Consider the following 24,212-nt stretch of genomic DNA (forward strand, 5'->3'; position numbering starts at 1 on the left):
TGTCCCTTTTTGCTGAATGCTGGAATTTTGCATCATTTCATTCATGACAATGTGTATCCTTGGCTGGAGCCCTTTCCACAGAAAGCCTCTTTCAAAGAGCCATGCCGAACAACCTGGGGTGAATGATAACACAGCCTTTCCTTCTCATTTGGAGGTCTGAACTGCTCTCCTTGGAGAAGGTGGTTTCTTTCTGTTGAGCTACTTTCAAAGGCCAATGAAATTTGCTTGGGCAGCTGGTGAGTGTGCCCATGATGTGTGCTGGCACGACCACGCTCCTCATAGGTGAGACTGGCAGGATGGCTCTCAGCCACCCCTGTGCTCTCAGCAGATCACCCCTCAGTGCTGCTCTGGAGCTACTGAGAAGGGGACATCAGGGACAGAGATTAGATTTTAAACCTAGCCTCTTGGAACAGGAGTATTACAAATCCCATGCCATAATGTTCTTCTTTTCCTGCAGGCAAAATGCAGAACAGTTTGTGTTGCTCAATCTGGGAAATAATTCAGCTAGTCCAGTTTGATCCATTTATTTGTGCAAATAATTTTTTAAAGATTTCTGGTGAAATTTACTTACTTCCATGGAGAAAGACAAATTCTGGGGCTCCAAGGTACAAATGCAGTTGTTTTCACTGTAGGATTCACCAGTGTAGTCCAGCACTGTTCTGGAGACAGTGCCAAGTTTAACATGCAATAGTTGTATTTCTCCAGATTTTGTACGAGCATGATGAGAGGTCTTGGCCATTGCTGGAGTCATTATTAGCATTTTTCCTAGGGAAGACAAAGCAGCATAGATGACTTTCTTGTATAAAAATGTTAGCCACGAAAAGGAAAAAATATTTCAGATTTCTGAAGAGCAATAGACTCCCAAGAAGGTCTTTTCTCTCAGCTGCAGTAAAGGTTTCCATGGTGGTTTGCAGTTTGTGTGTATATATATATGCATGCATACATGCCTTTATATGCCAATGTATATATGTATGCATGTACATATGTGTGTGTGTATATATATACATACATATGTTTATATGTACATGAGGTTAGGGGAGAGATATATATGCACACAAAAATGTGTATATTTATATTTATGTGTATATATATTAACCACATAAATATACACAAAAATGTGTATATTTATATGGTTAGTGCATGGTGTAAAACATGTCACTCCTCTAATTGGTAAGTCTGTTAAATGGAAGTTTTCTGTCTAAGGTAAATCCAGTTTCTTGCCATCATTTTCTGATCTGCAGATAGCTCTTTTGTTGACTGCTCAGTCTTCTTCATCACCTACTTCTCCATGAAGTGTTGCAGTTTCATTAGGGAATGGCATGGCTCCTTGCAAATCCAGTATTTAAGGACTAAGCAGGAAGAGAAAAACAAAATTTTTGAGATTTGTATTGGACTTTCTATTCAGATGACTATGTGTGAGAGCTGTACACAGATTGCTGCATTCATTTTTATGTTTATTTTTAAGCTATTTTTAATTTGTCAGATGTTATGACAGAAATTGCAGTAATTAAGTATTTTTTGCAAATATGCTGAAGAAATCAGGAGTACTGCTACAATTTAGGTCAGTGCCCAACAAAAAACCACAGAATTATCAAATGAATCCTGGCTTCAAAAATTCTCTTTTTTTGGTGGCTCTATTTTACGAAAGTCCAAAAGGCAGCTGGAAATACAGATCCATGGCTGAGGTACTGATGGACAATTAGGAAGCTGCTTCTCATGAGCTTGGTTATATGCAGCCCTTTGGCCCTCATGAAAGTGATGTGACCTACTTTGGATCTAAGATCCAGCAAGGCTGTGGATGTGGTAGCTGCCATGGTGTATCTAACACACTGTGTAGCCAGCTTCTAGCCTTCCCCAAATATTGTTATGTAGCTGTGCCCTTTCAGATACAGTCTGGCTGCATTTGTGTACTGCTACACCAAGCTCCTGTTGCAGTGTGTTGGAAGAAGATTGCTCAACAAACTTGTGCCATTTCACGTGCCCCCCATGCAGTGTCTTTACAACATTCTGGTGTTTCTTGGGAGGCAGAGACCTACTGGGGAACTGCCTGCAAAAACATGCTTTGATATAAGTGTTTGATATTGTGATTTGCAGAGTTAATCTGTTACTTGTTGCCCTAGGAATATTTGGATTACTTCTCCCAGTAATATGCTCAGTAAAATGTTGTTCAGTGTAGTAGAAAAGATCAAAAATGGCATTTTTCACCTCTCCTAGACTATTTCTGTTGTTGAGCCTAATTTCCACTTTGTCAGCCCTTAAGCCATTGAATCTTAATCCAAATTCATTTTTAACAATATCTCATCATTCTAGACTTTAATTGATATTTTTTACCTTACTGTAAAACCAATAGTGACTTTCATTTATTTCAATGCTTATTTTAATTAAGAGAACAATTATTTTTGTTTTCCTATTATATTTTTATAACTTTTGGGGTCTATCACGTTTTTCACAATTAAACTACTGGGATAGCTGATTTAAGAGAGTATATACTGTACCATTTGTTTTAAGCTGAATTGATATTTAATGCTGCAGTTGAGCCCTGTTGATCGAAAATACTCATGCATTGTGTCTCTTTGTTTTCCACAGCCCCGACAGAAGCTCCCTTACATCCTCACCTAGGTAGGTGATTTGTCATTCTTACTACTTAAACTCAAAATCATTGACTTTATTATAATAAAAAATCTGTAAAGTCACATTAAACTAGGTCTGAGGAATTCAAATAAGAATGAGATTCATATAAAATTGAGTGAATTATATCTAATTCTGATTAGTTGTTTCTTCATTGTGGTTTTTATTGCTTTTTATTGTCTTTGACTCTTCGCAGTGTGAGTATATCATGCTGCAGACCTTTTGGTCCTAGTTATGTATTAGAGCATCTCTTTGCAAGAGAGCCAGGACTGGAGCACCCCTGCTATGAAAACAGCCTGGAAGAGTTGGCACTGTTCTGCCTGGAGAAGGGAAGGCTTCAGTGAGACGTTAGAGCCCCCTTAAAGGGGCTGCAAGAAAGCTGGAGAGGAATTTTTTTCAACTGCTTGCTGTAATACAACAAGGGGGAATAAGGGAGTTTAAAATGAAAGAGGGCAGGTTTAGATTAGCTATCAAGTGTATCAGACACTGGAATAGGTTTCCAGAGAAGCTGTGGATGCTCCATCCCTGGAAGCGTTCAAGGCCAGGTTGGATGCGATTTTGAACTCTCTGGTATAGCGGGAGGTGTCCCTGCCCATGCCAGAGGTGTTGGGATTAGATGATCTTTAAGGTCCCTTTCAACCCAAACCATTCTCTGACTCTATGCCCCATAACACCTTCAGTGTGGGACAGCACCTCACACCAGGGCAGGGTTACTCTGAGGAAGGTTTTGTGCCAGTGCATCTCCAAGGTGGACCCTGGAGCAAGGCACTGCTGCTCCCTGCATCCACCAACCCGTGCACTGCAATTTGATTCATTCAGGACAGATTCTGGCATTCTTCTTCAGTTTAAATAGCAGGTCACAGTTACTTCATTCCTTTAGTGGAAGTATTTGTAGAGGAATATCTGTCTAACACAATCACAGGTGCCAAAGTGTTGGAATTTTAAGTGAGTTTATTGGTCATCATACATAAATGAGGCAGTAAATCTAGGTAGAATATTGGAGTCCAAAGTTTGCAGAACAGTGCTGAGAAATATTTGCATAACATAACTCACAGTTTATTCTCCTTAGATAAGTTGACCTTTACTGTCAGGTCTGCTGATAGCAGCAGAGAAATCCCAGTGAACTCTTAGATTTTTGCTTATGAGTTGTCAAAATGTATCCCCTGACTGGAAGATCTGTAATATACTCATTAGGACCTCTCATCCATTCTTGTGCCCATGTTTGCAGAATCTGGATTTGGAAGGATTTTTTCCTAAACATTCAGAAAACCAACAATTCAGAACAAAACTTCTTAAAAGATTTAGTGTGTACTGGATGACTCCATCTTTCCATAGCCATCACCCTTCCATGATGGGGGCACTTATTAATTTTTTGTGGTACTATTATCCATAGTAAGGAAAAAGTCATGTAAATAAGAAGCACTGGCTTTTATAAGTAGTTTAACCAAAAAAGCAGACTTTTAGAAATCTAAAATGTATTTTACAATGCATTTCTTTAGGTAAGGCAACACTTAGAGAGCATGGGATGATTGCACTGGATTTTTTCCTGTACTGCTTTGTTTTCTTTGCAGCTGAAATGCACAGTGACAGCATTATCCTGCGAGATGACTTTGACTCTTACCATCAGCAAGAATTGAATCCTACCATGTGGTGAGTTTCTGCACTCCTTTACAAGCATTTGAGCAAATGAAAACATTTCTTGAATGAAATGAAGTATAAACTGAAGTGTGGGTTTGCTTCATTAGGACCTAAATATTTTGGTTTATTAATTAATTCATTAATGAGTGACTGAGAAATTCTAAGCACATTGAAGTGGATGACAAATTCTTGTTGATTTCAAGATTTTAAATAATCCAAAAATAGAAGGACTAGAGCTGAGCTCAGTGAATATTTATGAATGAAGATTTTTGGTTTCCTGAAAACACAGATCTTCATCAAAAAGGAGAAGAATTTCAATAATTAAACTTTGCTGTTTCAATTTTTTTTTTTAATTTTATGTTGTACATGTTTATGGTGAAGCTAACTATAGCAATAATTCCTTCCAAACTGAAAGGAATTCCAAATGTTTAAAAAATCATAAGAAAACCCCCCAAAAATCCCAACTGGAATTAAATACCTCTGTCTAATATTCATGTGATGAAAATGTTTGAGGTTGAATTTCTTTTTCCTTTTTTTTTTGTGGAAGGCACAGTTTTTTGGGACTTTTGTATAAGGAGGAAAGCACTTCTCAGTTCTATACAGCAACTTCCAATCGCTAGGATTTGGGAGGTTTTGGGATTCCTGAACTGGAATACTTTCACATATTATCACAGTCTATGTCTGAAACAGCCAGCACGAGATTTTATTGTTCTTTAACCAGTAGATGCTATAGAAGAATCCCAACCTTCCCATGCATAACAAGGCAGGTACAGCTTAGGGCAGGTCAGGTAGCAGCTTTATGAACTGTGAGCACAGCGAGAGAGCTCTCAGACACCACCTCTCCCTCTGCACTGGCTCAGAAAACAAGGGAAGAGTTGAGGAAAAAGAATCACTTCAATGTTAATGAAGTCAAATATCAATCCCTGGGAGGGGTAGGCTCCTTAAGTCACTGCCAAAGTCCAGAGTTGTCTAACAGTAAATAACAGGACAATATGCAGGGGTAACTGTTGGTGGAGCCTACAGGAGCAATCCCCCAGTGCTCCCTGAGCTCCAAAGATGGGAGTTGGAAACAGTGGCAGACTTTCAGCTTTTAGTCAAAAGGGGTGTTCTTTTAGCAAAGATAACTCTTAGACAGACCTCTGAATCTTAAATATTAATAATTTTACCACCACAGTGATCATAGACAACCATTTAATATGATATATGCGTGCAATGTCCCAGAAGAGGAAGTTATACATCTCTCTTAGTACAAAACTAATTCTGTTCTGTATAGTGAGTATATATACAGTATAAAATACCCAGATAAACACATCTCTTGGTCTTAATATGAAGTTTTGAAGGTTGGAGCCTCCTTTTTTAATATAAAATTGTTTCTGACTTTTCTATTTCTTTCAATCCTATTTCATAAATATAATTACATTTTTATTTTAATTCATACAAGACATAGAAATATTTTACTGGATTAGTTTATCTTGTTCAAATAAATCCCTGATGAGCATTTTAGCACTTACCTGCGTTTGTTAGTTAATACATTCACTCTGAGGCATTTGACTTCATTTTCCTTTTTATCAAGGACTGTCACAACTTTCCATCTGTGCAGGTCTTTCATAGCTTAACCATCTTATGTAAAAATGCTGTAGTTTACAGAATTTTAGAGATATTTTTATTTTGTACATGCTCATTTTAACAGATTTTAATGAGTACCTACAATTTTTGCTCCTCTTGTTCCTTTTGTATCAGCTCTTTAAATGTTTTTTATGGACTAGAGGCATTAAGACATGTGATACTATAACAAAAAACCCTCTCTTTCTTTATGGGTATGGACAGATCAAGGACTCTTAATGGGTTGCAGAATAGCTGCCAAGGTAGATAGCTTTAGCAGCAGTGTGTTAAATGGACTTGAGTGGAAAGAAATGAGGAGAGGCATTATTTCCCTGCAGATGCCTCATAATTCACAGAGGACTTGTCTGTTGGGAGCCTCCATAATTTATTTATCCATTGCTCTCAACTTTAAATTCATCCTTGCTTATAGAAGTCTCAACAGAGAAATTTCAGATTAAAAGAGCCCCCAGTCTTCTGCTCCTTTTGTTCCCAGGATGTGGATTTGGTTCCCCTGGAATAAACTTCACCACCTTGCCTGGTGAGTCAGTCCACAGAGGTGGGTGCTAGGAGAGAGTCCAAAAACTCACCACAATCCTGAGACAGCTTTTCCTGTAATAGCACAAAGGCAGCATTTTCAGCAAAGCTAAACAAAAGTGGAGCACAAATGAAAGAAAACCATAGTGATGTATCATGAGCTTTTCAGCACAAAGAATTTCTGCAGTAGCTCTGCCTCCAGTGAAGGCCCACTTAGCAGCAGAAAGCTCATTCTCATTTGATTGTCTAGTGGGAGTACAATCAGGAATTATTAACAGTTGTTGCTATCCACCCTAAAATTGCGGGTTTGTCCCCTGGCAGCTGCTAAAATCCCATCTTTTCCACAAGCAACTGCAGTGAGTGCTGGAGCAGCATTTCCAGCTCTGCTCAGCCTGCTCTGTGTGGAGCAGCTGCCTGGTGTGCCCCACAGGGCTGTGCCATGGGGCCACTTACATCCAGCCACTCTAATCATTTCTGAAGCCATTATTTGTGTACAGATGAAAAGAGAACTGCTTGTGTTTTCCTCCAATCTTTTCTTCCCAAATCCTACATAACACTGGCTTAGTAGTGATTAATATTTTCCCACTCCTCCTGCTTCCCCTTTTGGCATGTGCAGCTCTGGCAGAGATGCACTATCCAAGTGCACCAGATAAGCAGTTTATATCCCCTCTATGTGTCCAATTTTATGAGTCCCAGCAGAGCCTGTGTGTCACTCCATTGCTGGGAGAGGCCTCACATCAAATATCTGTTTTGCACAAGGGCACTGTATGATTTTGAGAGTGACTGCCTGCTCTTTCAAGTGCATTGTAAGACACATCCTTCCCAGCAGCCATCTGTTTCTTTGGAGGCTCAGAAACAGGGAAGGAGTGGCTGCAAATGTTTTTGGAGATGCAGAAGGAAGAGAAAGGAAAGGCTCTTTGTAAAGGAAAAGTCACAGTACCACAGTTCCTTACCTAAATAAAAAATTTGGTGACTGAAACAAAACAGGAGAAACTGCTAAAGTGGGAAAGGGACAGGGAGAGAGGAGGCAACAGGAGAGGACACATCCTTGTGTAAACATAGATGAAACACAGATGTTTCGCACAATCATAAATATCCGATGTCTTATGTATCTGACATGTACCAGCTGTGGAAGTTAAGGTGGGTAAGTGATTCCCACACCACCATAAATGCAGCACCAATGTCCATGCTCAGCCAGCCACGGCTGACTTGTTGAATTAACTAGAAGTGCTTAGTACATTTTCCAATTAGAAAATTGGAATAATACAAGACATTAGTGTCCATGAAACTTTCTGAAAACTGACAGGACACTGTTAGATCAGAACGCTCAGGAACCATGGAAGTAACTGATTTCTTCAGAAGGGAAAGGGAATCTGCACCAGTACCACTTGCCAGGGAATGGCTGGATGAGTAGAGGTTCAGTCTGTGTAGTATGAAGAAGACTGTCGAGGTCATTGAGCATCTCTTCCTGTGACCATCTTGCCTCCATGTAACCTCATAAAGCTGCAGTGGAGAGCATTAAAAAGGTGCTATATAAGAACTAAAGCAGGCTAAATGAGAACAAATATTTTTAAAAATTCTGTTTAATCCTCTGATAAATGATCTAATGTTAAGAAATGCATAAATTAGTAAAGAATAAATGTTGGCATTAATGCATGTTTCTGTATAAAACAGTTTTAATAGTAGGACTGGAGAAAGCAGGGGATTCAGTACATTTAAAGGAGAAAGAGACAGTACAGAAGTGTTTTGCTGGCTAAACTCTCCTTCCCAATTTGATGTCATGTTTCATCTCAAAGCCTATCAGCACACCAAGCAGCAGTCACTTACAGAAGGCACACTTGTCAAAGACGACATGAAGAATAGTTGAGCATGTAAAATCAATCAATAAGAAACAGAGATTCTCTTGGTCATCACTTCTTCATGGCATATGAGAAATGTACAGGTACAGTGATATTTCCAGTGGCAAAGAGGTTGAGGAAAGCTTTGTGACAGGAGAGAGAGGTCCTAAAGTGGTTTCCAAATTGCACTAAAACTGTGGGATTAAACTTCAGAAAGATTTATGTTTAAAAATCTCTTGGCAGTTTGAGATGTTTATCTTCTTTATGGTTCTGACATCACAAAAGACATCAGTCAATATAATATCCACATACTCAGGTATTGTAGAGGGAAAAGAAATGACAAATAGGGGTGAGGAAAGAGCAGATGTTTCCCCCTCAGCAAAGTGAAGAACAATAGCAGAGAGAGGTGGGACTGTCTAAGCCAGGGATGAGAGAGATGGCAGGTCTGTGGAGAAGTCATCTCGATAAATGCGACACATGTCAGCAGCGGCAGCGAGGACCAGCTGTGAAAAGAAAGCTGAAGTGATTTTAATGTGCTAAGATTTTAGACCAGGCAGGTGAGAAAGATAATGTAGAAAGCTGCACCCAGCCAGGGCAATTAATACTCTCTTCTGTTTGTATAAATAGAAAAGAAATTAACCTTCCTGTCTGCACCAGGAGAGGAGCAAATTGGATCGTTTCTAAACACGTAGTACTATGACGATGGTCTGAGGAGCAGCAGATCAATTATCTTGCTCTTCATGCATTCTTGTCAAGCTAATGAGCAGTTTATTGTCAAAGGTAATGCACTTCAAAGACAGCACAAAGATTTGAATCAGGATTACCAACAGCCATCCAATTTTGTATGAGAGGAGTCATCCTAGAAAAGACAACCGATGATGAAATTGCTGTATTAGCAGGACAGTGTTTCTGGATTTCCAGACAATATTTCATAGACCCCATTACAGAAGTAGAACAGATTAATAACTTTTTATCTGTTGAAATATGACTATTAGAGAATTAAAATATCCCTTGGATTATGTAGCCTGATCTTTCAGGAAGGACTAAGTGGTCCCTACAAAGTATTCGTGACAAAGTTTTCCTGCCATTTCTGTCTCTTTGCACATATCAGGAGTCCAAGTAGATGCTCCATTATAAAATTTAAAAATGTAGGGGCATACAATGAAAATAATTTTTATAACAGCCAGAATCCTACAGAATCACAGGAATTCTTCTAGTTCCTGTCCCTCTGCTCTTCAGTTGTCGGAACTTCAGGATCAAGTGAAGTTTAGATAGCAACAAAACATGTTCCCTGGGAACTCTGCTTCTGTGCTTTCTCTAAAAGTACCACTTTATTCACTCACATGCTCTCTTCTTGCCTTTTATTGAGAAATAAAATTATTTGCTGACTATGACTTCTGTAAGTAAATATTAATTCACTGATGCTGATTTGAACTATACTACTTTATTAGAACATTTTATTTTGCTGCTTGATTTCAAAATCCTAAATGCTATCAATGTGAATTGCTGAATTACTTCACTGGCATGCTCATACAGGAAAATCAACTCAAACATTTTTATGTTGGATGTTTTTTCTGGAGTGTTTCCCTGGAGGTTTGATGTCTAAGTTGAGCTTTGGATGCCCAAAGGCAATGTTGGCCAGCACCATTGCAGGCAGCTTGTTGGGGACCAGGATTATCCAATGTGTTTTGAAAATGTGGACCTCATGCTAAGATCTGATACCCTAATTCTAGAAGGTGGAGGAGGCAGCCCTTTCCCTACATTCTGCAGTCAGGCTGCCCACAAAGTCCTTCAGATTAAAATAAGCAGTATCAGGACAGGTGTAATTATTTGTCTCTGCAGCACTTAACAGCCTCTCTGAGAATTTCTTCATAGTTTTTTCCCTAAAAGGTGAGCAGAGTGAAAACTCTGTTCCTAGGAATATGGAATATGACAAATACAAATAGAAGCAACAGCAAATTCCATGTTACACTGCAGCCTCAAGCCTGGCCTTTGGGGAAATAACCCTGCAAGCAGGAGCGGGGCTGATCCCAGCCACTTGGCCTCAGCTGTTCTCTATGGTCACTCCATGATGGTGGGTTTACTTATGGTTAATCAAATGTTCACAAGGATTTCATAAGAAGAGTAGCTTCAGGGTATATGTATATGTGTAAGACTTTAACTTGGTTTCCCATGGTGAGATGTCTTGCATTCAATGAGCAAGGACACCCTACTGTAGGGGAGGGGCAGTCTGCAGAGAGCAAACACTGAATCACCAGGGCCTTCCACAGGAGGCAGCTCCAGTGGATCATATTCACAGCTGCCCGGCCTTTGTGCTCAGCACCACGATAACAAACAGTCCAATCTGAGCACCAAGACACAGCAGCCTGATTTTCCAGTTTACACAGTCTCAAACACCCAGTCTCTGCTTTCCCTTCTGACCACGGTGTGCTCTCCCTGCAGGTCTGAGTGCAGCAACTGCGAGGTTGGGGGGCACTGTGGAGTGATAATGCACGGCAACGCCGCCACCTTCTGCGAGCCGTACGGCCCCAGAGAGCTGGTAAGTGAAGGCTGCCCCTCTGCCAGGGCTGGGGGCAGGCTGGGGGCTGTGTCAGCTGCAGGGATGTTGGTATTTGAATCAGGACTACCAACAGCCAGAACGTTTGGTATTTAGCAGAGATGCTTTTGAGCACGGTGATTGATCCATAGCAGTACACCCAGAAACATCCCAGTGTTTTAAACAATAGATGCTAACCAAAGGTTATTGCAATAGTTGCAATATTATGTTATTGTAAAATAGTTGCCATAACCTTTGTGCCTTTGCAAGGAACAGTCCCTTGATCCAGCATGTATCCAAGTAATTTAAAGTACCTCTGAAATACTGAAAAGTCAAGGACATAGAAGTGTGTTTTCGAACTGGCATCATTCTCTTTTTATATCTGACAATTAAATAGAGACAGGGTTCATTTTTCTTTTATTATTTTATTAGTCTTGTCCCGGTTTTTCTTGTGCCTGTTGACAAATGTTAATTTGGTTGTAAAACACCGCTTGTGAACAATGCATCCTACAGACTTAAATGCAGCCTGGAGCAAGCACCTGCCAGTCTCAGGGAAGTGTAGGTAACAGATTGAGTCATGATGAATGGGACAGAATTAATTTTGTTGGGGGGTAGTTTGGTCATAAAATTGCTGCAAGAAACAAGTGCAATTTGCATTAACTTGAGGTCATCTGGGTGTGGAAAATGAATTGCAATACATAAACCAATGGCCACATGCTGATGCTGAGCAGCTAGCTGCAATGATGTACATATAAAGGGAGCTTTGGAAAGAACTGAAAAATTAAAAGGCCAGATTAAAGCCCATGCAATTCAGAATTAATTTTCATGTTTTCAACAGTCTTCTGAATGGAGGGAGAGGCTGATTAGAGCTATTTGAAGAGCAAACATGGAAGAGGGCCATAAAACAGAAGTGGTTTTGGGTTAGGGTTCTTCCCTTAATTTCAGACACTGACAATTCTTTTCACAGGATTAATTTTACATCCTTAACTGGGAACAGAATGACACAAATGCAATGTAGATATTGCTGATGTGGTGCATAAAAGTCATCAACACATATAAAACTAATTTAGAGATTTTACAGATAAAAAAAGGATTTCCCTTGCAGCCAGCTCCAGCCAGGGAATCCTGTCAGGGATGTTAAATGGCCTCTCTGCTACTTTGCATCCTGGTTGAATGTGCTTTGCTAACTGCCTTGAGAATGCCTGCATTGGTCTGTGTCCTGTGCAAAAGGCAAGTCACACCACGGGGGTATTTTCCCCATTTTTTACATTCATTTTTAGTTGTAGTACTGAGTATAGGTAGCACTACTTGGAAAAAAATCTATTTATGACATTTAACAAACCCAGGGTCCCAGCTCTGAGGGATTTGAACTGTCATTCATTAGCTGTCTTCTCCCTGCTGATATGCAATTTAGACTATCCTTAGTAATCAGGAATTGGCTTCAAAATCCAGTCTTAGGCTGCATTTGTCATATTGCTGTGTGGTAAAGCAGCACTACCATGGCATCAGGAATTTGGAAAACATTTGTTATGCTGCCAAAGTGGTGTGATTAAATAATCATCTGAAAAAAAAATCATCATGCTTATAAACAGTTACCAGCCTAAAAACGAAATTATTTATAAATATTATGGCAGTACTGCAGAAAAATCAAGCCCTTCTGCAGGAACATGCTAATGGCTTAACACCATGGATGAGCACAGGAGTGTTCAGGCCAGAGGTGTGATCTAGCTCTATTTTTGAGTATGGACACACATTTAAATACCTACTGTCTCAGAACCAACCTGTTTTTCATTTGTAGCTGTTTTGGCAATTTCACAACATACCTCTTTCTGTCACAAATTTTAATACCTGTTTCATTTCTCCATGATTTTTATAAATCCTATTATGACCCTGCTTGAAATGTATCATGAAATCTCTGTTCCTGATAATGGCTCCTGGTACATGAATTACTGCCTTAAACTACTTAGTCAAGAAGAGTTGAATTTGCAAAATATTTTCCATCAGCAGCTCTAACAGCTGCTGATTTGCTACCTTGACCTCCTTCTTTCCTCCTGATTTCCAACAGCCACCTGTTACTGCAGGCAGAGGGGTTTTAACACCAACTGTCTCTGTCTGTGGGTGAGAATTTACTGCTGGCAAAATCCTAGAAAGGTGTATAGCATCAGAAATGTTGCAGGCAAAGGAAAATATCTGCTAAAGGCTCCCTACCATACTCTCTGCAGTGTCTGAACTAGGCAGTCCTATGCAGAATTTTGCAAAAATTTTTAGTAAGTCTAGTGCTTTTTCCCAAAGCATTGCTGAAATGATTCACAGCACAGTCAGATCTACATGATCATCTCTTCTGTGACAACTGATATGTTTAATTTCTTGGGGATATGAGCTACTGAACCTAAATAAAGGTTTTGTTTTCAAACTATAACTTGCACAACATAATTAATTGAATGAAAACTAATATAATAGGTGCTCTCAAATCAGAAAGTAATTTATCATTTGGCAGGGTAAGTGTGATACCTAATACTGAATCGATCCTGGCAGAATGGCTTAAATGGGAATGTGATTTTGTTTTTAAAGTAAATGCATGTAAATGCAGCTTTCCTATTCTTGCTTAAAAATTAAAATTATCTGTTAGAACACATCTTTTTATCAGCTAATCTTCAATGCACTTCAGTGAACATGCCATTCCTTAATGTTTATAAGAAATTCTTTTCTGTATGTAATATGTATGTAGAAAAGAAACAACTCACACCAACTCATGCAGATCTCCATCCATTATTTTCAAAGGCATCATTTAATGAATAGCTCAACTAGGTTGAGCTGGCACTGGAAGAAGCCCAGTCCTTTTTGTTCTTGGATGCCTTGCTTGTTAAGGAGCAGTATTGTTAAATTCAACTTTCAAAATAAATTGAAAACAATTAGGTGTCCTTCACAACACACTAGGGCTTTTTATTTTATAGCATTTTCAGGAGAACCATTCTAATTTGAGCTACTGAAATATGGAGGCATTCAAAGAAGGGAGAAAGAGAGGCCTCAAAGGAGGGTGGTTTGCTGAGTACAGAGTGAGCTGTGTTTGTTTTTTCTCCACCTCTCTGGATGTCAACAGTGGGTAGATTCTGCTGTATGGTACTGTACATACCATATAGTATCAGCAAGGGTTTTTGTTTCCTTTGCGTGTAAGATTCCTCTTAATAATGCATTATTTTAGGGTTAATTAATTTTATTTTTATTATTTATTAATGATCATTTTTAATCCTTGTTCTGTGCTGAGAAAAGTGAGAACTGTTCCATATATACAGATTTACACTAAGCTGACTATAAACCACAGAGACTTTTTCAATCTTCTAAAGAGTGGTCAAGTGACCCTGCTGAACATAAATGTGATTTTTTTTTTTTTGGTAGAAATTAATATGGTGCAAAAAAATCTGGCTTTGACATATGATGAGCCTTCAATAACAAAAATGACATTTTAAAAATGCCCACTATAACTCAATCTGAAAGGGCTGGTGACAAACAGTCCTATGCACTGGAGATTTGGGTGTCTAGAGATTTTCCATGCTTTAAAGAAAAACAAGTGATGAATGTATTGTTTTGCTCATCTAACAAAAACATTTGCTTCTCTTCCCATAGACCACCACTGGCCTTAACACAACTACTGCATCCGTCCTTCAGTTTTCCCTTGGTAAGTTTAGATTACCCTTTCACCCAAGAAAGTGCAAAAAGTCCTTTCTGTAAAGGAAAATGGCCCTAAAGTTCAGGGTTACCTTTGTGGTTGATGTTAGACTCAACATGAGGGATTAAAAAAATCTTTTAAAAGGTGCAGTGTATTTATTCATCTCCTGAGATGGAGCTACTGTTTTAAATTTTGGAAATGAAAAGGGATTTTGTCATTTAACCCCCAATATATTCCAAGTGACACCAAGGTAGAGCTGTTTTTAACACATTTCTACAAAGAGAATAGGTAGGCCAGATAAGGACTAAATGCTATTAAGTCCATATTATCTACAGCATGGTTGTATGCTGTTAAAAAAAAATTTAAAAATCTTTTAAAAACTGCAGTGTATTTATTCATCTCCTGACATGGAGCTACTGTTTTAAATTTTGGAAATGGAAAGCTGCAGTGGATACTCTGATGAACTATGTTTGAGTTCTGGTTTTTTCTCCTGTTTCATAACCTGATGTTAAGCATTATAATTTCTTGCTCTTTCGCTCAAGTGTGTTTATTGTTTCTTAAAAAAAAAAGAGGGGTTTTGTTATTTAACCCCCCAATATATTCCAAGTTACACCAAGGTAGAGCTGTTTTTAACACATTTCTACAAAGAGAATAGGTAGGGCAGATAAAGACTAAATGCTATTAAGTCCATATTATCAACAGCATGGTTGTATGCTGTATTACTTAGAACACTGTGAGTTATTGCACATTTCACTGTGCATTTGTGGCTATAAATTATGCTAGAGGCTGTGGCTGAGGGCAAATTTGGAACACACCTAATTTGTTAATTCATTTCTCAGTGCTGAAAATATGAAGGAAAAATATTCTAGTGATATAAATGATTCAGTAAAAAAGCAAGCAGGAAATGTAGCCTGTTTTCTCTGTAGACCACTGGATATGTGTTTCCAAATCATATTCCTATTTTTAAAAAAGTAATTCTCCAAACCTATCTCAGGAGATGTGTGATTAAACTCTGGAAATCTCAGTTGAAAATAAGAACAGTCATGTAGCTTGGAAAACAGCTTGGGTTTTTTAATGGATTGGAAATCAAAATCCTAGAAGGCTCAGAAATACATCATTTAAATTTGTTTTTTACCTGAAGTTGTTCATTTGGGTATTGGAAGTCATCAGTACCTGTTTCTGACTGTAGTGTTAATATATCTAAGGACTGGTATCTGTCCTTTTATTTTGAATTACTAGTTTTAAAAAACCAGAAAAAAAAGTCTTCAATCCTCAACTGAATCAGTGCATAAATATTGGGTACCTGAGATGAAAACCAGCCTGTTGCTGCCCTGCAGTTTCATTCAGACAGTGGAAGGGCAGCAGCTCACTTGATCCACTGGGATGTGTTGCTCACTGACAGAAGCATGAGATGTGACTTCTATAAAGCTGCAAGTTTGTGATGATGGAGGAATCTCACTTTTCATGAAAATTGCAAAAATCTATTTTGGATTATTCTTGCAGAGATCCAAGGTGGTTAACAGCAGGGTAAGGTGAATGGGCTGGTAGGTGTGTGTTTGCTGTCACAGCCCAGTGCAGGTGAACTGCAGAACAGTGCAGGCTCCCAGAATGTTCAAAATGAGACTTGATATTTCACTGGGAGGGTTTGTGCCTTTCAGATGGGGAAGGTCAAATAAGAAAGGGGTAAGAAAAGGCTGAGCAGGAAGTACTCTGTATGACAGGATTTTCATGAATATAGCTTAAGAATGCCTGAACCCATTCCAGTAGGAACCAGTAAAATCCTCAGTATGATGGAGCAGAGATGGGTGGATGCACATCCAAGTAAACCAAATTTCAGCCTCCAGTTGAAAATGTATCATGTTTCCCCATGTGCCTGTGATGAGTTTGAAATACAATGCAGATTGGTTTTGTAACTGATAGAAGCCAGCAGGAACCAGGGGACTGCTGCTGAGCTCAGCAATACTTGGCTTTAGAATTCAGTTTCCAGCTTATTCCCAAATGTCCGATTTAATCATAACCCTATTTAGGGATTGATCCAAGGGAATTGCTTTTTATTTTAAAGAATGTTGACCACTTTCTATCAGCCATGGAATAGCTTAAGCTGTAGTCTTTTGGGGGTGTCTTTATGGGAAATTTGTCACATAGCTTTGGCCTTATTAAAGAGTGCACATTTTAATTTCTCTTGCCACTAATTATCAGATGGAATTTTGTATTTGCAGTTATATAGGCAGTAGAGAACGAAGAAATGAAGCTAAAAATTCTGAAGCTAAATTCTGGTTTCACCAGGAATTCCAGATCCTTTTAAACTCTGTGGTCAGGGAGGGTAACAGACTAGTGAATTTTTCATTAGTTGATATTCTGTGTGGTTTCCTTCATGCATCGTGTATTTGGTAGTTTTGCTCTTTAAAGGCCAAGGCAGTTGGAAGGGTGCACTTAAGAAGAAGGCTTAATTAGGATGCAAAGGTAATTAGTAAGGCGTTTTCAGCACACAGGACAACATTAATGTGCAGTATCCTTTCTGAATGAGAGGAACCTGTCTGTCATCCACTCAGAGCTGGTCCAGGGCTGGGGTGATATTTACTCATGTACTCTGTGCCCAAGTGTGCAGAAAATTTTGATTACTGCAACTGTCTTAATCACTTATTACTGCATTTCTCCAAGACCCAGCACTGACATGTCTAGCAGTTTCCTTAATGTTCAGTGGGATTGTTAATTGAGATATTTAAAGCAATGCCTTTGGGCTCTCTCAGGCCAGAACATCTGATTCAACAGCTTGGGAATTGCAGGATATTGCAAAAAGCCCCTGGACTCAGCTGCCACACAACATTAGTCTGATTCATTAGCTGAAATATTCTCTATCTCTAAATCTGAGCCTTTGCCCCCCAGCTGCATCCCTGGGCTCCCCAGGGTTGAACATGCTCTGTCATTCACATGGACCACTGTGGTGGAAAGTGACTCTTAGTACTGAGAGATAGCAACTGAGCTAAATACAGGCAGAAAGAGACACCAAATCCCATGGGGAGAAGAGGAAAGGCTTTCAGGAAGCAATGGCAAGGTGTGAGGCGTGCAGGTTGTTGTGCTGAAGCTTGTTCCTTGCGTGTTCTCCTCAGCAAGTGCTCTGGAGGCAGTGTGGGCTCTGCGTGGGCAGTCCAGCACTGGCAGGTGCTTCCCATCCCTCCCTCCTGTGCAGGGCCTCTGCTGCAGCTGAAGATGCTCTGATGAGCATCAGCATCCAGCCTGGCCTCCAGGGCAGGTGCACCTTGGAGCCATGCGTGAAACGATGTGAAAATCGTTAATGGAAAGTAATGCCTTGAAAAACTTTGTTACATGGCTCTCTCCTTGTCTTAGTATTACGAGATCATTTCTGGCTGTTTAGCAGTATTTGAAAATAAGAATAACTTGGCAGGGAAACCTCCCACTTTTCAGCTTTGCTATGAAAATTCCTTCACATTCCTCTGAAAACAGGATGACTTTGTCAGTATCATATACTGGATAAATACATAATGCTTGTAAAGCACAGTCCTACTTTAAAATTGCTTTCCCTTCAATGTTCATGCCACTGTCACAGAGATCCCCTGTCATTACTAGAACAAATTAGCAATTCTTCTTCCCCCCCTAATTTAAAAAAAATCTAACCTTCCTATTATTTTACATTAGACCAAAATTGGTTTCTGGGGGAAGGGTTTTTTTTAAATTCTGAGAAGGAATACACCTTCAAATATAACAAACATTTGGCAGTTCAGCTCTGTTTCTTGAGGAAGCCATTAGTCTTGCAAACAAAGACATAGACACAGGTTCAAAAGCTTTTTGCTTTATTTGGAGATTAAGCTTTAATTTGGCCTCTCCCTTCCAAAATATTATTACAACAAACTTTTGCAAAAGTTGGATTCCCTAATCTATCAGGATTTACTTTTAGTCAACCATTAATCCTTATTTTCAGTCCCCTTCAGAACTACCTTTGTATGGCAAATCCGTCACCAGCAGGATTTAAAAGCTGTTTTTAATCATAAACAATCTTTCCCTAATTGATTATGAGTGACCTGAGTTATGGTCACTTCATATGTGTAATATTGGTGTATACACTTATCTTGACAAATGGAACCTCTTACAAGAATCTCAATATGATGCAAAGTACTTTTCTTGCAATAAATAAATAAATAAATAAATAAATAAATAAATAAATAAATAAATAAATAAATAAATACTTTTGGTGGACCCTGAGAATGCCACAGAGCTGGCAAGGAAGGGCTTCTCTCTGAGATCATTATTTGCTGTTAACATGAAAGACTTGGAGATGCATGAGCACAGGTGATCTCCAGTGCCTGAAGGCTGCCAGGCCCTGGCACTGGAAATTCTTTAGACATCTTCACTGCATGGATCATATGCTTAATGCCTTAGCTATTGCTAAAGAAGACTTGACATTAATAAAACCTAGCACATCAACCTTCAGTAAAAACTGTTTTCAGTGAGGTTTTAGTATCAGGCTTTAATCTGGGAGAGTGCTTTGTGATTTTGCCAGATGGACTCTGTTTGTCCTCTCAGGAAAATCCCAATAGATGTTATCCAGAAGATGGGTCACTCATGTTGTGATTTGCTCACTGGTGTGGAACCACAAACATTTGGACCTTACTTGTAGATTAAGAATGGCCCTTTCCTCCCTCTGCTTGTGGGATAGAAGGATAGGATAGGATAGAACAGAGTAGGACAATTTCAGTTGGAAGGGGCCAACAATGATCACCCACCCAACTATTTCAGGGCTGACCAAGAGTCATAGATTGTTGTTAGCTTCTTTAACATCATCCAGTCACTCCTCTGTCATCTGTTGCACCTTCCATTGTTCCAAATTATTTGACCAAGTCAATTGTTGATTAAGCATTTGACGAGTATCCCATAGAGGGTTCTACATGTATTAAATTAATCTATTACGATCACTAACAATACCTGCCAGCAATTTATCAATGTCCCTTAATAGCTTTCTAATGGAACCCTATAGTAAGGATAAATGTGTATGTCTATTGGTTTTAATATGGTTAACATATTATTTAGAAATATTACTATTGGTATTCAACTATTCAGGACTTTATGGTAATTCAGGGTGCAGAGATGTTGCTAGGGGTGATCTTCATTCTATAGTACCCACGTTCTCCCCGTTTTCTATCTTCCTCCAAAGGAAATAAAATGCCAAACTCTCTGCTTTTGCATACATAAATATTTCATTGGCAATCTTACAGTATAATCACTTAAACCAGTAACAGAAGTAATAATTTCTCCAATCTTGTTCAACACACTTTCTACTCTTGCAACTTTATTTTCTGGTTGAGTAATCACCCCTGTCTTCACTTCAAATTTCCTGAGCTTTTAAAACCCATCAGACCATCAGTTGTACTTAACTGCAGAGTAATTGTATTACCTGTGGTGCCTTTACATTTATACTGTCATGTTTTTTAAGTGGTGAGGTGGATGTGCAATGCACATTTCTATGTGGCTTAGTTTATTTACAATCTGTTTTTAGTGCTGCTGATTTCACAGTCCTCTGTGACTGTAATTCAGAAAACTATTTAAAATCTGCTATTGATTGCTTTTAATTAGTTTATGAGTAAGGGTCACCGATTTGGATGCAGATATTTGACATAATGATTCCAAAAGGATTTTCATGTCATGTCCTGCTTCACCCTAAGACATCAGGTTAGTGAATCATTAGCAGCAGACTTTATTTCTCTCTGTGAATTACCAAGGTCACTAGGATCTATGTGAAAGCTGTTTTACTCAGAAAAATCCATGGCCTAATGGTCTTGGTGATGGTTGTTGAAGACAAAGCATGGATAGTGTTCATCACCTTTACAATGTAAAATGCAATTTTTTTCAGGCTTATTTATTCCACTTATCATTTGTAGCAGCAATTTGCCTTTGTTACCAGTGTAGTCTTTCAGAATTAAACTATAAAATTTATTTTATTATGTAGATAATGGAAATCTATTTTACCTTGATGTGTGCTCAATCTACAGATTATCATTATTACTGTTATTATTATTATATCATCAGCATCATCATTGGAATTGCTGAATGTGCCCTTTGGATTAGTCCTTACCTGATAGGATTCTGTGCTTCAGAACTCACATTTACTTCTCTATTAACCTTAGCAAATAGAAGATCATCATGAACAAAAAATAATCTTGCAAAAATAAATAGTGCAGCGGATTCACTGAGCTCCATGTATTTCTGTGGAGCAAACAACAGTTTCTCACTGCTAGGGCTGTCCCCTGGAGCAGCATCTGGAGGACTCTGCAGAGATGTGCATGGGATGATGATCCCTTCTGCTTCCCACCAGAAATACCCCAATTCCACTTTGGCTCAGCCATGAGGACAATGATGATTACATTTGGCCCCATGTGACAGTCTGGAGACATTTATCATTTATGTTCTTATCATGTTTTAATTCAGATCTGGTGACAGCTGTTATATTGACAGTAGTGTTTTTATGCTGTTTATCCTCTGCTTGAATTCAGACCACTCGATAGAACATTTCCAAACATGTTTTGCTATGTAGGTCTCAGCTTTGGCTGAAAGGAACCACTGCTGATAATTTTCTCTTAATTTCCATTTTTGTTTAGTCAGTTTTATAATTAGCAGAAGCTATTGGATGACTGACAAATGCTATAATAGCATTTTGTGGGACAGCCTCAGCATAACTGTATAGAGATTTTCTTCAGATTTGCTAGGAAAATTCACTCACACATCTCTAGGGAAATACCACAGTGAAAAATAAATCCCTTCTGAATTTAGCATGGAGGAGTATTTGATCATGTAAATTCATCACTCTTGTTAGCTGAACACCAAAAAACCTCACAGAGGAAGCTGTGGTCCCAAATGTTTTGGGTATGTTGAGCCACCTCCCTTGCTTTAGTCACCTGCATGGAGGATTTCCCTCAGTCACACAAATTTCTTTCTCCAGTGCCTTCCAGGTTTCCAATGCAGGCATGGCACATCCACACAGTTGTGTTCACAGTGGTACCAGCAGGGAGGGGCAGATTCTTTGTTACTAGAGTTAGATTCTGTCCCTTCTAAGCAACAAGCGCACAGCATTAAAAATATTTTAACCCTCAGGTTGTTTTGTCCTAATTTCTTTCCTATACATTTGGGAAAAGCTTGAGAAATTAATATAACATAACTCAATACTGAAATTGGTGTCATTGACCATTCTGCATTTCTTCTGCTTGCTTCATTTCCCATTCCCTCCCAATAAAACAATGTGGGGGTTTTTTGTTTGGTTGGTTGGTTGGTTGGTTTTTGTTTGTTTTTTGCTTGGCTACTCAAATTGCCATTTGCTAATGCTTGACATGAAACCTACTAATTTCCCTTTTCTGGTGGAAAAGCTGTGTGTGTTGATGCATAGGTTATACATTACATCTGATGTGAAAGAATAAGACAGGTAAGTAATATCATCAAGTACTCTTCACACAGCATGTGGAAATGTTAGGTGGTGTTTATTTATTTCAGAGTTTTACAAGAGGGGCTGCCTAGGTAATATCTAGATTGAAACCAGGGTTTAAAGTTGATGCTGTATTTGAAAGACATTTTAATGGCCTTGGGGCAAAATGATTTGTGTTGTTTTGGCTAGCCCAAGGTTACAATGAAATATTGTCTTTATTACTTCTGTACCAGGGTTTCTCAGCCACTGTTGGGAATTAAAATGTAAGTGTTAAAGATTTACTACATGGAGAAAAGCAGGAGAGATGAAGAGCCTCAGGATTCAGATCCAGGGCAGGTGGCTGTGCCACCACCTTACAGTCAAACGTGGGCCATTATGGAATTGGTCACTGCAAATAATAAATGCTGGATTACAGACAGACTCATCTTAATCCTGCTCATATCATTGTACACAGATAACAATTTTGTATAATTAAAAAGGTCCATTTTTGAATTAAACAACAAAGCATCGGTAGTTCCCGGGGTGGCGGGGGGGGGACTGAGAATCCCCCAGCTCAGCAAAACAGTCCTGGCTGTTCCTCCAGTGGGTGAGGGACTGAAAAATAAAAGCAGATAAAAATAGAAATGCCCATCAGGAATTGCAAAAAACAATTTTGACCAAGCTAATTATTATCTACCTGCATATACATTTAAAGGCAGGCAATCAGTTTCACTGGGTTTCAGAAAAGAGAGACACCCCAGCGCAGAACTGGTTTGAGAAATATCATTTCCCAGGTTTTCTTGGTGCCAGAGAATTTCACTAAAGCAGCCAAGGAAAGGACTTTCATATCTGTATATTCAAGAAAGCTCCTTTTACACAGCAGTTCTTGGGACCAATGTGTGTTTTCTACTGCCTCTAGACTAGACTGTGTGTAGGGATCTAAATAAAACTTCATGTATTTTCCTGCAGTATTTTAATACTTTTACCAACACCTTATGGTGCTCATTTTCTTGCTTATAGACCTTCATAGCTGGCTGCTAAACACAAAGTTACACAAAACATCTCTTTCTATTTACTGATATGTGTAAGTGTACTACTGAGCTACTTTCACATGGTATCATTTATATTTTGCCCAGCTTCATCGAGAGGTCACCCTCTCACATAGGGGACCTCCACATAATGTGACATTAACTCTTTAATGGCAATAATGTTGAAGGGCAGAATGTGGGCACCCCAGTAGAAAATGCTTTCTGAACACAGAGGTTACTATTTTGTCAGACATCCAAGAGCAACTGCAAGTATTTTGGGAGCATTAATGATGCTGTTGTTTCAGTTGCTACAGTTCCTGGGTGTCCATTTCAGCCAGGCCTGAGCAAGTTTGCTCACTTTGCCTTCAGCAAGGAGTTTTGTTATATGATGTTGGTGCACTTAAAAGCATGGTTAAATTTAGCATCATGTAATTATTTCTTTGGCAACAGGCTTATTACCCAAGCACATACCTGCTGGCTGTATCCCAGAAAGAGACTCTTTAAATAGCTTTACATCAGAATAAATTGGACACTGGCATGAGGGAAATACAGCTTTCTGTTTGGCTTATTTTTCTCTCCTTAATGTTCTCAGCACAAAAAGCAATATGAATTGTGATCTGAGCTTGTTCATTAAAAGAGAGCAAATTTGTGTGAGTGCAGGAAGCACATCAGATCTCTGACTATAAATAGACTACGAGGAAGTTGAACCAGATAAGTATTTCCTCAGACTTCTCATCTACAGGAAATTAGCTGCATTAATTCATGAAAAGTACATTTGCTGTTATTGGGAATCCTGGCAGGAGGTGGATGGGAAGGGACCCGTGGGTGATCACCTGCTCCATGCTCCAACCAGGATCACACCTGGGGCAAGGACGCCTGCTCAGAGCCCCATCCTCCCAGGGTTTAGCCTCAGATTACCTTCTAGGACTTCATCTAGGAAGTTATTCTGATTGATTTTATCAAGTGTATTTACTAATTATTCTTCTCCTCATCTTTTACAATTTTACAGTGGTGGCTTTTAGCCTGCTCATCAATCCTTCAGTTTTATTTAGATGTAAATAACTACCCAGCATTTCTGAAATTGAATAACAGCCTAAATCTGCCAGTGGAACAAAAATTAACTGCTCTCAGAAACCTGCAGAAAATAAATAGCTGAGACTTTATATTACAAAATTCATAATTCTCACTAATGCTAAAGTAGATCTGATTTTTATGAAAGGCAAACACCATTGGCATTTTTTTTCCTAGTGGCAGACACTTGTTTCAGATCGTTTATCAGAAGACATACAAGAGTACAGACAGTCAAAATCCTTTTCACACAAGGGAAAGAAAA

At 39.0% G+C, this 24,212-nt stretch overlaps 1 protein-coding gene across 1 annotated transcript in view; it reads left to right on the forward strand.

The window, feature by feature from the left end:
• RELN (reelin) overlaps window positions 1-24,212 on the forward strand; it is a 283,282-nt gene that overhangs the window by 119,136 nt on the left and 139,934 nt on the right. Inside the window, 4 exon segments of the mRNA XM_030960223.1 lie at window positions 2,587-2,619; window positions 4,200-4,278; window positions 10,683-10,779; window positions 14,401-14,452. Coding sequence (XP_030816083.1) covers window positions 2,587-2,619; window positions 4,200-4,278; window positions 10,683-10,779; window positions 14,401-14,452 — 261 coding nt within the window.

This window comes from Camarhynchus parvulus, chromosome 1A, assembly GCF_901933205.1.
Source record: "Camarhynchus parvulus chromosome 1A, STF_HiC, whole genome shotgun sequence".
Classification (NCBI taxonomy): Eukaryota; Metazoa; Chordata; class Aves; order Passeriformes; family Thraupidae; genus Camarhynchus; species Camarhynchus parvulus.